The 15513-nt window shown below is 46.1% G+C and overlaps 1 protein-coding gene across 3 annotated transcripts in view; it reads right to left on the bottom strand.

Annotated features, from left to right (window-relative positions):
• Nucleotides 1-9964: 9964 nt before the first annotated feature.
• The window catches only part of DEUP1 (deuterosome assembly protein 1), a 57414-nt gene continuing 51865 nt past the window's right edge, over nt 9965-15513 (bottom strand). For all 3 annotated transcript variants that reach the window (XM_077926993.1, XM_077926991.1, XM_077926992.1), the window contains 2 exons: nt 15197-15485; nt 9965-10386 (listed from right to left, as the gene is read on the bottom strand). In XM_077926993.1, the coding sequence (XP_077783119.1) occupies nt 10213-10386; nt 15197-15485 (463 nt within the window). In that variant the 3' untranslated portion in view covers nt 9965-10212. The remainder of the gene's footprint in view (nt 10387-15196; nt 15486-15513) is intronic.

Below are 15513 nucleotides of genomic sequence, written 5' to 3'. Positions count from 1 at the left end.
GCTTAACGGCATCACATAGTATCTAGAGGACCACCTTCGCCCATATGAGTCTGCCCAAATATTGCAGGCACTGCTCAGATTTGTCCTGGTGCCATAGTTATATAGGACAAGAGACCTTGGTACATGAGGTAACTGTGCCCCTGAAGGACCAGGTACGCAGCCTGGGAGTCATTTTGAACTCACAGCTGTCCATGGAGGCACAGGTTAATTCTGTGTCCAGAGCAGCTGCCTACCAGCTCCATCTGGTATGCAGGCTGAGACCCTACCTGCCTGTGGACTGTCTTGCCAGAGTGGTGCATGCTCTAGTTATCTCCTGCTTGGACTACTGCAATGCGCTGTATGTGGGGTACCTTTGAAGGTGACTTGGAAACTGCAATTAATCCAGAATGCAGCAGCTAGGCTGGTGACTGGGAGTGGCCACTGAGACCACATAACACCGGTCTTGAGAGATCTGCATTGGCTCCCAGTACGTTTCTGAGCACAATTCAAAGTGTTGGTGCTGACCTTTAAAGCCCTAAACGGCCTCGGCCCAGTATACCTGAAGGAGCGTCTCCACCCCCATCGTTCAGCCCAAACATTGAGATCCAGCGCCAAGGGCCTTCTGGCGGTTCCCTCACTGCGAGAAGTGAGGTTACAGGGAACCAGACAGAGGGCCTTCTCGGTAGTTGTGCCCACCCTGTGGAACATCCTCACTTCAGATTTGAAGGAAATAAGCAGCTATCCTATCTTTAAAAGACATCTGAAGGCAGCCCTGTTTAGGGACGTTTTTAATATTTAATGCTGTACTGTTTTTAACATTTGATTGGGAGCCACCCAGAGTGGCTGGTGAGATTCAGCCAGATGGGTGGGGTAGAAATAATAAATTATTATTAGTAGTAGTATTAACTGATTATTGTCTCCAGTGACTGGCAGTGGCGCACCATGATCTCTAGCAAAGGTTTTTAAATCCTGCCAAGATCCTTTAACTGAACCCTGGACCTTATATATGGGTGCCAACACAGAGCTGCAAACTCTCACCATTATTATTGAAGTCATTGTTCGGCTTTGGTTGCCATCAACTTTTGCCCAGTGTGCGATTTAGTGAAAATGCCGTCTTGGAAAAATACATACACAGGGACTTAGCAGAGTTCATAGATGCGGAGTGTTCAAGTTTCCCAATGTATGTGTTGTACTGCTTGGGGCAGCACCCTTTGTATTTAGTGTAGCCACCTCTTTAGGGAGGGGAGACAAGGAAACTTTCATTCTTGCTGTCCTAAACAGCTTGCCAAGAGGTTTTTAGGTTCTTGTGTGTGCAGACCTTTCCTATGACCGGTGCGAGCTGAATCAGAGAAACGGTGTTGTTGTATGAACTGATTTGACTGGAATAAGTCTGGAATGGCTGGTGCTGGTAGGGAGAATTCCATTGGAAAATGGGAACAGAAAATCACATGTTCCCCTGAGGTCACGAACGGAAACCATGCAAACAAGTATCAGTTGTATTCAGTACCATTGTTTTAAGTCCACTAATTTTAGGTAATTACATTATTTCGTGCATTGTTTTATATATATATATAAAATATATATATATATATATTTCCCTTCCATTGAAATGCATTTAAATTATGTAGCTACTTAATTACAAGAATTTTGGCCATAGGGAATAGCAAGATGAATAACTGAGGTTTTGGCGGAAGCCCAACTGTAGCAGAATGGAAACAGCAATGATGGCGATGAACCCGCGTCATGGCAGAAATCGCTGCCTCTTTACACTCCTAGCTGTTGGTCACACTTTACTGGATGTTTATATATAACAACTTATCACTGCACATGTTCTCAGTGTCTTTAAGTAGGTCAACATTGTTCTTCAAATATGAACACTCCTTTCAGGAAACATTTATTTTTACATAAAGACCTTTTATTTTCAGTAGTGCATAAACTAATTTTTCTTCACAAGAGTCTTTGTTATAGCTAAGTTCTGAGAGCATAAGTTGGCTCTAATGTGTCAGTGCAATGTAACCTGGGAGAAAGATAATGTGCCATCCTAATTCAAAGGTATTATTTCATTTCATTTTTAATTTTGAATACTGCCTTTCTACATTTCTGTATTCAAGGCATTCTCCATTTTTTCCAAAGTGCGGTAAGAAGTTTCTTGACAGCTTAATGGGATTCATTTCCTTTGTCAAAGGAAGTACGGGCAATGTAAAAGAAGTCTTGCAATAATACTTTTTGATTCGCAAATGTGTATGTTTGGCAGGAAGCAATTCTGCAGAGAGGTGCTACGCCAACTCTGTATTACTCTCTGAAAACAACAGTCCAGCACCCCGTTCTTTCTACAAAAGGCTTGACATTTGGAAACAGGAGAACAAACTTGGAGCACCATTGAGGCTGCAATTCCATGGCCCCTGTGATCGCACCCTGGAGATGACTGTGGGATATCAGATCTCGCTCTCGAACCTCAGAGGGTCTGGCACCAGAGAGGCAGAACGAATACCAAACCTCTCCTCCCTGCCACTGCGAAATTCTGTCCCAACCAACATTGGTGGGACCCCAGAGTGTATGTCAGGAAGAGTAGCAAGTGAAGAAGAAGAAGAGGAGTTTGGATTTGCTATCCCGCTTTATCACTACCCGAAGGAGTCTCAAAGCGGCCAACATTCTCCTTTCCCTTCCTCCCCCACCAACAAAGTGATTTGTACTCAGAGGTGTCTCAGCTGCCTGGCCTTAATCTTTCCCTCCCCTTGTTTCCAATGGGAAGAAAGACGTTGTTTGAGGAAAAGCACTGTGGCGTTTGCCCTCCTAGGTGTGTGACATCATACTGGGCTCATAAGGAAAGGGTTAACTAATTGTAAAATAACTAAGCAATAGGAACCCAAGGGGAGGAGTTAGAGTTGTTAAGAAGTCAGTCTGGAGTTAGAGAAGGGATGGAGAGGATAAGTCTATGGGTTGGGATAGTCTGATGTGAGAGAGTGAGAGAATCTGTTAAGAGGAGTCAGTCAAACAGTCGAGATATCAGTCAGAAGCTATTAGGACGATATAGGCAGGTAAAGAAACAAAAGTTAAGAAACTGACAAGAATATTATCTGAGAAACCATAAACTTGTTAATGTTTATAAAATAAACTTGTTTATTTGGTTCACTTTTAACAACTGTCTGGACTCAGTGTTTTACCAGAGAGTAACTGGTTGGTGGCAGCGGGGAAGCGAGCCCAGTGGTGGCACAGGGATCAATAGACCGCTAAACGTCCGGGGACCCTGTGTGATCGCCACAAGCACCTTCAAAATGGGCAGAGGTGGGCAATTCCTTAGTGTTGTACTTTAATTTGTTGTGAACCTCCCTGGGGCCTTAGGGTGAATGAAGAGTGGCTTAATAAATAGGGGTTTGAATGGGTGGGTTAAAATGCACTCAGCTTTACCTCCTCACACACCACGTCCCCCGCACCCAGCGTCAGGATCACATGGTAAATGCTTTTGTTTGTATTTAATGCGGCACATTTTTAAAATTGCAAATAGGAGTGGCTGGGGGCTGAAAATTACTGGGATTGTAGCAGATGGGGGGGATTTACCCTTTCCTAGCCTGCTGCCTTCATTTGAAGCTGCTCTTTGAACTGGGAGGAAATAGCAGATTATTTTATTTAGTCATTCACATCATTTTGATGATACTGCCCATTAATAAGCCATCTGGGCACTTTACAGGGGGAAAAATGCAATGCAAATAGCAGCTTCAGGGGAGCAATGTGCATCAGAGCCACAGCAGATTGGCAACCACCCAAATCACAGACTGGATTTTGGCAAACTTAAATAGAGTGATCCGTCTTGGAGGTGGGAGGAGGGTAAACTGGGATTTTGTTTTCGCATTTCTTTTTTTCTAATTGTTGTCATATAATGAAAGTCAAGAAAACTGTATTTATAATAAAAAGCCTAACCACAATGTGCAAAATAGAGCAGAGAAAGGCAAAGGAGACGTGAAGTTGCCTTTACTGAGTCAGACCATAACCAGCTCAGTATTGTCTACAGGGACACGGGTGGCGCTGTGGGTTAAACGACAGAGCCTAGGACTTGCCGATCAGAAGGTCGCGGTTCGAATCCCCGCGATGGGGTGAGCTCCCGTTGCTCGGTCCCAGCTCCTGCCAGCCTAGCAGTTCGAAAGCACGTCAAAGTGCAAGTAGATAAATAGGTACCGCTCCGGCGGGAAGGTAAACGGCATTTCCATGCGCTGGTCTGGTCTCTTGTGTGAGTTTCTTGTGGCTGTTTAGCTGCTCTCTCTGTGCAAAGGTCAGAGGGGGCAGGGCTTCTGTTGAGGTAGGTGATTAGCTGTGGGAGGAGCTTATCAGAGTTTTAGGGCAGCAGCTGAAGAAGGAACAAAAAGGGTTTTCTTGTGTGAGTTTCTTGTTGCTGTTTAGCTGCTCTCTCTGTGCAAAGGTCAGAGGGGGCAGGGCTTCTGTTGAGGTAGGTGATTAGCTGTGGGAGGAGCTTATCAGAGTTTTAGGGCAGCAGCTGAAGAAGGAACTGCGCGGCGCGCGCAGTTTGATCCATATTTTAGATTTAGGGGAGCTAGTCTCAAACATTTGTTGGGGGAGACCTAGGTTTTTTGGGGGGGATTTATTTGTCCTGTCTCCACACTTTTAATGATAGAGGACCACTGTAGTCACCCCCAACGACACGTTCTCAAGATGGAGGGTGAGGGAACAGCTGCAGTCGCCTGTGGTTCCTGCGCAATGTTTGCCATCTTGCCAAAGGTTGCAGGCAGCTTTACCTGCAGCAATTGCATGTTGATTGCCCTCTTAAAAGACAAAGTCCAGCAACTGGAGGAACGTGTAGCTACGCTCCAAAGAATTAGAGACCTGGAACTCTTCTTGGAAGCAACAGAGCACACCGTCTCCACCAAGGAAGAGACAGGGGACTCCCCTGAGAAGGTGGCTAGTTCACCAACACAGGAGCCAGATATATGGAGAAACGTGACTCAAAGAAGTAGGAGGCCCAGGGTTCGCTCTGATTGTTTAGAAATACGCAATCGCTTTGAGGTCCTTTCCCCTAGCATGGAAGACGAAGAGCAGACTCCATTTGAGGATCTCTCCCTCATTACAGTCGATCAGGTATATGAAGACGAGCAGCAAAGGCAGTCCTCAGGGAATGTCCAGGCGACCTTGGAACGGACAGCTCACAGAAGAACCCCGACCAGACCTAAGAGGAGGCGTGTGGTGGTGATAGGGGATTCCCTACTGAGGGGAACAGAAGCAGTGATCTGTGGGCCTGACAAGATGTCTCGGGAAGTGTGCTGTCTCCCCGGGGCTAAGATCCAAGATGTAACTGAACGACTGCAAGGAATCATAAAACCCACTGACAAATACCCCTTCCTCTTGGTTCATGTGGGAACCAATGACACTGCAAGCAATAGCCTCCAGAAGATCAAAAGAGATTACGAGGCTCTGGGCAGGAAATTGAAGCAATTAAATGCACAAATTGTCATCTCATCTGTCCTCCCAGTTGAACGACGTGGCCCAGGGAGAGAGGGAAAAATAGTGGAAGTGAACAACTGGCTTCGCAAATGGTGTAAACAGGAACGGTTTGGATTCTTAGATCACGGACTGCAGTTTCTTGAAGATGGACTTCTGGCAAGCGATGGGCTGCACCTCACAACGGTTGGGAGGAATGTTTTTGCAAAAAATCTCAGAAACCTCATCAGGAGGGCTTTAAACTGACTAATGTGGGGGAGGGAGACAGTGCTCCTGAAGGTAGGAGTCTATCAATTGATGAAGATGATCATCCAAATGTCATAGACCGAATGGAGCAAAGAGCATGCAGACCTAGTGGTGGGAGGAAAAAATCCTTAAATAAGAGACACGGGGGAATGATTAATGGACTTCAATGTCTGTACACTAATGCGCAAAGCATGGGAAATAAACAAGATGAGCTTGAGCTCCTGGTACAGCAAACTAAATATGACATAATAGGAATCACTGAAACCTGGTGGGATAAATCCCACGATTGGAATGTAATAATGGAGGGATACAATCTATTTCAAAGAAACAGACCAGACAAGAAAGGAGGAGGAGTGGCGTTATATGTCAGGGATGTGTATACCTGTGAAGAGATCCAAGATTTAGAACCTCAAAGCCAAAGTGAGAGCATTTGGGTGAAAATTAAGGGAGAGAAGAATAACAGTGACCTCATTGTGGGAGTTTACTATAGATCCCCAAGCCAAACGGAGGACATAGATGATGCCTTCCTGGAACAGATGGCCAAGCATGCAAAAGGAAGGGAGATAGTAGTAATGGGGGACTTCAATTACCCTGATATTTGTTGGATGTCAAACTCAGCCAAGAGCATAAGGTCAAACAGATTCCTCACTGCCCTTGCAGACAACTTCATTGTCCAGAAAGTGGGAGAAGCAACAAGAGGAACAGCCATTTTAGATCTGGTCCTAACCAATGTTGATGACCTGGTTAGTGGGGTAGAAGTGGAAGGATCATTAGGCGCGAGTGATCATGCTCTTCTGAAGTTTACTATACAGCGGAAAGGAGCAGCCAAGCATACTAGGACTCAATTTCTCGACTTTAAGAAAGCCGACTTCATAAAGCTTAGGGAAGTGCTGGGTGAGATCCCATGGACAGTAATACTAAAAGGAAAGGGAGTTCAAGATGGCTGGGAGTTTGTTAAGAGGGAGATAGTAAAAGCACAACTTCAGGCAATACCAATGAGACGGAAACATGGAAGGTGCCTAAAGAAGCCAGGGTGGCTATCTAAAGAACTTTTAACTGAGTTAAGATTAAAAAAGGATGTGTACAAAAAATGGAAAAGGGGGGAAACCACCAAAGAGGAATTCAAACAAATAGCCAGCATGTGTAGACACAAAGTCAGAAAAGCTAAAGCACAAAATGAACTCAGGCTTGCTAGAGAGGTTAAAAGCAACAAAAAAGGCTTTTATGGGTATGTTCGTAGCAAAAGGAAGAACAAAGAAACCGTGGGGTCACTCAGAGGAGAAGATGGTGAAATGCAAACAGGGGACACAGAAAGGGCTGAACTCCTCAATGCTTTCTTTGCCTCAGTCTTCTCCGATAAAGAAAACAATGCCCGACCTGAAGAATTTGGAGCAAATGATTCAGCAGAGGAAACACAACCCAGAATAACTAAGGAGATAGTACAAGAATACTTGGCTAGTCTAGATGTATTCAAGTCTCCAGGGCCAGATGAACTGCATCCAAGAGTATTAAAAGAACTGGCAGATGTGATTTCAGAACCACTGGCAGTCATCTTTGAGAATTCCTGGAGAACAGGCGAAGTCCCCGCAGACTGGAGGAGGGCAAATGTTGTCCCTATTTTCAAAAAGGGGAAAAGAGAGGACCCAAATAATTACCGCCCAGTCAGTCTGACATCAATACCAGGGAAGATTCTGGAGCAGATCATTAAGCAAACAGTCTGTGAGCACCTAGAAAGGAATGCTGTGATCACCAATAGTCAGCATGGATTTCTGAAAAATAAGTCATGTCAGACTAACCTGATCTCGTTTTTTGACAGAATTACAAGCCTGGTAGATGAAGGGAACGCAGTGGATGTAGTCTACCTTGATTTCAGCAAGGCATTTGACAAGGTGCCCCATGATATTCTTGTAAAGAAGCTGGTAAAATGCGGTCTTGACTATGCTACCACTCAGTGGATTTGTAACTGGCTGACTGACCGAACCCAAAGGGTGCTCATCAATGGTTCCTCTTCATCCTGGAGAAGAGTGACTAGTGGGGTGCCACAGGGTTCTGTCTTGGGCCCGGTCTTATTCAACATCTTTATCAACGACTTGGATGATGGACTCAAGGGCATCCTGATCAAATTTGCAGATGACACCAAACTGGGAGGGGTGACTAACACCCCAGAGGACAGGATCACACTTCAAAACGACCTTGACAGATTAGAGAACTGGGCCAAAACAAACAAGATGAATTTTAACAGGGAGAAATGTAAAGTATTGCACTTGGGCAAAAAAAATGAGAGGCACAAATACAAGATGGGGGACACCTGGCTTGAGAGCAGTACATGTGAAAAGGATCTAGGAGTCTTGGTTGACCACAAACTTGACATGAGCCAACAATGTGACGCGGCAGCTAAAAAAGCCAATGCAATTCTGGGCCTCATCAATAGGAGTATAGCATCTAGATCAAGGGAAGTAATAGTGCCACTGTATTCTGCTCTGGTCAGACCTCACCTGGAGTACTGTGTCCAGTTCTGGGCACCACAGTTCAAGAAGGACACTGACAAACTCGAACGTGTCCAGAGGAGGGCAACCAAAATGGTCAAAGGCCTGGAAACGATGCCTTATGAGGAACGGCTAAGGGAGCTGGGCATGTTTAGCCTGGAGAAGAGGAGGTTACGGGGTGATATGATAGCCATGTACAAATATATAAAAGGATGTCACATAGAGGAGGGAGAAAGGCTGTTTTCTGCTGCTCCAGAGAAGCGGACACGGAGCAATGGATCCAAACTACAAGAAAGAAGATTCCACCTAAACATTAGGAAGAACTTCCTGACAGTAAGAGCTGTTCGACAGTGGAATTTGCTGCCAAGGAGTGTGGTGGAGTCTCCTTCTTTGGAGGTCTTTAAGCAGAGGCTTGACAACCATATGTCAGGAGTGCTCTGATGGTGTTTCCTGCTTGGCAGGGGGTTGGACTCGATGGCCCTTGTGGCCTCTTCCAACTCTATGATTCTATGATTCTATGATTCTATGCTGGCCACATATGTACGCCGGCTCCCTCGGCCAATAAAGCGAGATGAGCGCCGCAACCCCAGAGTCATCCATGATTGGACCTAATGGTCAGGGGTCCCTTTACCTTTATTGTCTACTCTGACTGGCAGCTGCTCTCCAGGGTTTCATACATTGAGAACCTGGTACTCCCTGCATTTTAAGAGATGCTCTAACACTGAGCTACAGCCCTTTTCTGAGACTGTGCCTTTACGCTGCAACATTCGGGGTTTCCCATATCCAGTCCTAAACAGATTCCTAATCTGCAACAGATCATCTGTTTCTCAGCCTAACCTACAGGGTTAATATGAAACTAACACAGCTTTGAGGACTTTGGAGACAGGGTGGGGTGAATAAATAAATGAAGGTTTTTAGCCGAGCTACTGTTTGCTCTCTCTGTATATTTGCTTTACGGTGCAGTGAAGGACAGACAGAATCCAAGGTGAGGGAGGAGAGGTCTGGGACCCTCTTGAATTATTATATTTTAGCATCTGCTGCAGTTGGCTGGGTTTGTGAACAGGGTGCATCTTAAATAAAAGTTCAATATATTGTTACGGAAATTACGGGGGCGGGGCACATCTTTAAAGTTAAATGTTACAAATATTATGCCTGAATGTATCCTTCCAACCTGACAGCTCAGGGAAGTTACCTAGCTTTAAAAATAATATAAAATCAACCCCTTTGCCAGTTTCCTCCATTCCAAAGCTATTTTCCCCTTGAAAAAGGACTCCAGGAAGTTTCCAGAGGTGACACTTGCTGAGCTGATTGTTGGCCAAGGAAAGCCTAATCCCATCACCAGACTTGCCAAGGGGTCCAGACATGCAAAGGAAGTTCTATTGTTCTTTGGGTGGTGGGACTTCAGAGGTGTTTGCCTATGCTAATCTTATACCTGAGTCTTGCCCTGCCATGTCTGCCTATGCTAATCTTGTACCAAGACATGTTTGCCAAGGTTAAACTAGTGTAACCCCTGTCTACCCCTCCCCTTTTGTGACATGTCAGTGATGTAGCAATGATGCTGTACGAACTGTATTCTGGGATATGGTGGGAAAGTTTTAAAAGTCTTTGTCACCCCATCCTCAGGGTTCAAATTTCCTCTTTGAACCTATTGCGCAATAAACTTTGCTCTTCAGCTATTTGCTCCGGCTGGTGGCTGGAATCCTTCCTTTATTCCACAGGGACCCGCGGGCTCTGCCCGACGAGCTGGGTGACTGAGCAGCCTCACACCTAGATTTTTCCGTAACAATATGGACATCTGGTATGCATTTAAAGGTTAAAAAGTTTTCATATTTAATTTCCAGGTTGCTTTTTTTTAAGATCTCATACACTCTGCAATACACAATATTCCAAATTCATGTTGAAATGAAATCCACAGTCGAAGTATATACAAAATCTCACATTACAAACACTTCTTTGCATAAAGGCAATTCTTTTCCCCCTTTCCCCCTTTTATAAAGCAGCAGCTGATTATTTATTCTGGGATTGTCACTTCATTTTTCTTTTTTTTTCAGGCTCATCTGTGCCTGCTTTGCTTGAAAGCGGTGTACTTCTTTATGGTGTTCTCTGACTGCCTTTGCAGCTCTTCAATGTGAGAGTTTAAAACCTGCTCAAAATCTCTCGCTCGCCTCTCCTCCTCTTGTAGGAACTTCTCTGTCACCGATGCAGCAAATGGAGTCTCTGGGGAAGCCTGAACGACACAAAGAATTGGCACAATTAGGACGGGGTATAATTAGCCAGCTTTTCTTATTAGCTTTCACACTGACAATACTGCACTGGTGAAACAATCTCTCCTTCTTTTGCACATTCTGTTCCACAGAGTACTTAGCCCAGCCAGTGGTATTACATCCCGCTGGGATAAGTCCGTGTCTATATCGGGACGCCACTGCCCTCAAATTGGAAGAAGAAAAACTACAATAACCATGCTGGGATGGATCCCTTATTTAAGGTTCCTTACTATAAAAGCACATGAAAACCAGTATTTTAACATTACTGAAACTGCCTCATTTCACATCTTAAATTTTAAGTCTTGATTTTTGTGTTTCTTATTCCAAAGAGGTATTTATCCAATCTCTGCTTTTGTCTTAAAACCATATGCATCACCATTTTTTTCATAAGCTAACTTAATGTGGCTTAAAGGGTCATGTATGCGGGTTAAACCACAGAGCCTAGGACTTGCCGATCAGAAGGTCAGCGGTTCGAATCCCCGCCACAGGGTGAGCTCCCGTTGCTCAGTCCCTGCTCCTGCCAACCTAGCAGTTCAAAAGCACGTCAAAGTGCTAGTAGATAAATAAGTACTGCTCCGGCGAGAAGGTAAATGGTGTTTCCGTGCGCTGCTCTGGTTCGCCAGTAGATAAATAGGTACCGCTCCGGCGGGAAGGTAAACAGCATTTCCATGCGCTGCTCTGGTTCGCCAGAAGCAACTTTGTCATGCTGGCCACATGACCTGGAAGCTGTACGCCGGCTCCCTCGGCCAATAAAGCGAGATGAGCGCCACAACCCCAGATTCGGCCACAACTGGACCTTTACCTTTACCTTTACCTCATAAAAACATGCCCATTAAAAAAATAATCCTATATCACAAAATAGCAAGCATGGAGGTACAGCACTAAAATAGCATAGCTAAGAGATCAATCAACTAAAATCCTCCTGGAACAACCACGTTTGGGCCAGATCTTGAAAAGAACGACATGCTTGGGACAGATCAGTTTCCCAGGAGAGGGCGTTCCATAAAGTAGGCCACAGTCAAAAAGGCAGCAGGTGTATGCTGAATCTCATTTATCCAAGCGATCTGGAGCAAGGCCTTGGATTTTGAAAGGCGCGTGTGGGGAGGAACATATCAAAAGAGGCAGCTCTTGGGGAAATTTAGGATTTTAAAGGTTAAAATCAACACACTGGATCGAACCTGGGAAGTTTCTGAACAGTTTTCAAGGGCAGATCCTGTGTGTGTGTGTGTGATTATGGCATGAACCAAAGTGGCATGGTTGTGGCTTAGGCAGGAAGGGTTGTTGTAGCTTGCATACCGTGCCGTGGTGCCCATGGCAGACGGAGGCTCCGGGCGCGGCGCTGCTTTGGCGCTGCATGGCGGAGGTGGGCGAGGGAGGCGAGCTGATGCAGGGAGGCACTGCGTCCAGCCTCCGCCTCTTCCCTGGCGCCGTCCAGAACTTGGCGCCCTGGTGCCCTGCGCCACTAGGCTCTATGGGTAAGATGGCCCTGGCACTTGTGTATTTAAGAAAGGACCTGTCTTCTCGGCTAAAGCATAATGGAGGACAAGAGACCAGACTTCCTCATAGGCTGCACACCTAACTCTGAGTCAGCATTTCCAGCTTGTCTGGATTAAGTTTCAATTTGTTCTGTCCCATCCAGTCCTTTATGGCTGACAGACAGCATTTAAGGGCTCCATTACCTCCCCGTGTTCGGAAGGAAATGATTGAGCTGGGTATCATTTACACACACAGCCAAATCTCTGAACAGCTGCTAAGCAGCATGGGGAGAAAAGAGAAAAACTCCAGAGGCTGCAGGCCAAAGGAAAGACCAGCGAATTCCTAGTGCTACCTTCTGGGTCCTACCTCACAGGACTGATCAGAGCCAACTCGAGATGGTACTCCTAATAGCCACACCTGCCAAGGCATCTCAGAAATTCACCACAGTTAATGGTGACTAAACACCACCGAGATGGCCAGGAGAATCAACAGGATCACAATCCCTCTGTCCCAGTACAAGTCATGGACAAGGGTAACCAAAACAATTGCAGTCCAAAGCCAGAGAGGTCCTGATAATCAGTTTTACCCAGAAACCCAGAACTAAGTTGCGAAACACAAACACACACACACACACACACACACACACACACACACACACAATTTGCCAACAGGTAACAGTTCAAATCAGAGCGTTCCTATTATTATTTCCAATAAAAGCTACACTACACTTTACTTCAGCACCAAAGGAAGGAAGCCTTCTCTAAGGGAAGTGTTCATCTCTGAGCTGTTTTCACAAAGTGAGGGTCAAGTAGACACAGGACGCCCCGCACTTCTTCAAGAATCTTGTTCATACCTTGTGCGCTGTTTTAAAGGTTTCGAAGCTAAGTGCTTGTTCACACACACATATTAATTGTTTTTTGATTGCAGCATCAAGCGATGCCCTATTACAGGTTAATCACCACACAAGATTTTTTCATAGCACTTGACCCCACTTCCAACAAAATACTTTTGTTGAGAACGATCCGGAGACCAAGGGAAGCAAATATATTTGTGAGACTTGAAGGTGCTTCCATTCATAAAGCTGAATTCAACAAAATAGTTGCACGAGGAGGAGCCAGGCCAATAAGTCCCACTAGTGCAACAGGGCTTTCCTCTCCTCTCCTCTCCCCTGCCCACCCCCACAATTGGCTCAGGGTTCAAATTCAAGTGGCATCAGCATTACGAAAGATGCGGTTTTTACAACTAAACATCATCATCGTTATCATTCCAACAGTTTTGCGTACCAAATTTGTTTGTTTATTTCAAATCAAATTTGGCAAAGCAAGGAAGGAGTCAGAGTAGCCTAAGGGGTGATGCAAATCTAGTTTGTGACTAAACCTTCACTTGCCAATTAAATCAATTAAAGCTTATATCCCTGCACCTACCACATGAATTCTACCTGCTTTTAATTCCCAGGTGCTTGTGGAAATTAAAGGCCTGCAAGGTTGGGGGCTGAGACATGCCGGCGATTAGGACTGTGATGCGGGGCGGTAGTTTTGCGCTGGATTCAGCCTCAATGTCTGTGGCGTTTTCTGTACGCCAGAACTCCAAGGGTCAAGCAGCCCCCAAGGATCTGTAGCACAGATGGGCAAGATGGCTGAAGCCAATGTGCAATAGCAGCTGACCTTGCCTTATGCTGCAATCCCACCTGAGTGGGGAGCAGAGCTTATTTTCAGCCAGAGGATGCTGGAGTGCAGTTCTGGCGCCTCTCAGGTGGGCGCCATTGCAGGCCAGTGTACCCCTTGCCCGCTTCTTGCCTTTACGTGCTCATGGGCAGGGTGTTCATCAGTATGCAGATGACACCCAGCTCTACCTCTCCTTTAAATCAGAACCAGTGAAGGCAGTGAAGGTCCTGTGTGAGTGCCTGGAGGCAGTTGGAGGATGGATGGCGGCTAACAGATTGAGGTTAAATCCTGACAAGACAGAAGTACTGTTTTGAGGGGACAGGGGGCAGGCGGGTGTGAGGGACTCCCTGGTCCTGAATGGGGTAACTGTGCCCCTGAAGGACCATGTGCGCAGCCTGGAAGTCATTTTGGACTCACAGCTGTCCATGGAGGCGCAGGTTAATTCTGTGTCCAGGGCAGCTGTTTGCCAGCTCCATCTGGTACGCAGGCTGAGACCCTAACTGCCCGCGGACTGTCTCACCAGAGTGGTGCATGCTCTAGTTATCTCCCGCTTGGACTACTGCAATGCGCTCTACATGGGGCTACCTTTGAAGGTGACCCGGAACCTGCAATTAATCCAGAATGCGGCAGCTAGACTGGTGACTGGGAGTGGCTGCCAAGACCATATAACACTAGTCCTGAGAGATCTGCACTGGCTCCCAGTACGTTTCCGAGAACAATTCAAAGTGTTGGTGCTGACCTTTAAAGTCCTAAATGGTCTCGGTCCAGTATACCTGAAGGAGCGTCTCCACCCCCATTGCTCAGCCCAGACACTGAGATCCAGTGCCGAGGGCCTTCTGGCGGTTCCCTCATTGCGAGAAGTGAGGTTACAGGGAACCAGACAGAGGAGCTTCTCGGTAGTGGTGCCCACCCTGTGGAACACCCTCCCTTCAGATGTGAAGGAAATAAGCAGCTACCCTATCTTTAAAAGACATCTGAAGGCAGCCCTGTTTAGGGAAGTTTTTAATATTTAATGCCGTACTGTTTTTAACATTTGATTGGGAGCCGCCCAGAGTGGCTGGGGAGACTCAGCCAGATGGGCGGGGTATAAATAATAAATTATTATAATTATTATTATTATTATTATATGTACTTCTGAGAAGCCCCAAATGAACATTCCAAGTCAAAACGGAAGCTGGCCATCTTGTGCAAGTCTACACTTTTTTTTTTAGATCTCTGACTCTACCTAGCTCCTAGCTGCTCCCAGCTGCAATTGGTCACGCTACAGGGCGGGCCCAATCCATATTTCCTTTTCTTCTATCCATCTCCTGTGTAGTCGCAGTGGGCGTTAAGCTTTCCAATCAGGCCTTTACCTTGGCATGCATTTTTTGCAAGGGCCCTTCTGAGCTGCCCATGCCATCTGCCTGAATCTAAGAGAATGAGGGGTGCTTCCTTTGCACAAGCTGCCTGAGTCTGAGTCACCCCTATCTCTACCCTGCTCCCTTCAAACTTTTCCTGAAGATCCTCAGGAGAGACTTTTCAGAGGACCGTCAAGAATGGCGAGAAAGCTCGATTGCACAGCAACCTTCCGCTCGCCCAAGTTGTGGATGCAACCCAGTGTTCCTCTTACAAAACAAGATCTGGAGATTCTTACCATCCGGATTTCATCTGCAACACAGATTTGGCTCAGTAGCGTCTCAGACTTGTTCTTTTCAGGGAGGCAGCTGCTGTAATGCGCTGGATACGCCTCTTGGGGTGATGGAGACCTGCCATCTGCTGTGGGTTCTCGGGTTCTGCTTGGTCTTTGAAGAGGCAATGTGCAGCTGCTCTCGACGCTGACGATGTCGCCTTGGCCATGCCAGGCAGGAACCTGCGTCCTGTAGTGCCCGAAGTTTTCATAAGCTGCCGGTTGTGGTGCCCATTCACTTTTGTTCTGCGCAGGTCTAAAAGAGGAATTAAAAGGTTTACAAG

Source organism: Podarcis muralis, chromosome 4 (assembly GCF_964188315.1).
Source record: "Podarcis muralis chromosome 4, rPodMur119.hap1.1, whole genome shotgun sequence".
Taxonomy (NCBI): Eukaryota; Metazoa; Chordata; class Lepidosauria; order Squamata; family Lacertidae; genus Podarcis; species Podarcis muralis.
Note: the sequence above shows the minus strand (reverse complement) of the source record. Positions and strands in the feature narration are given on the sequence as shown.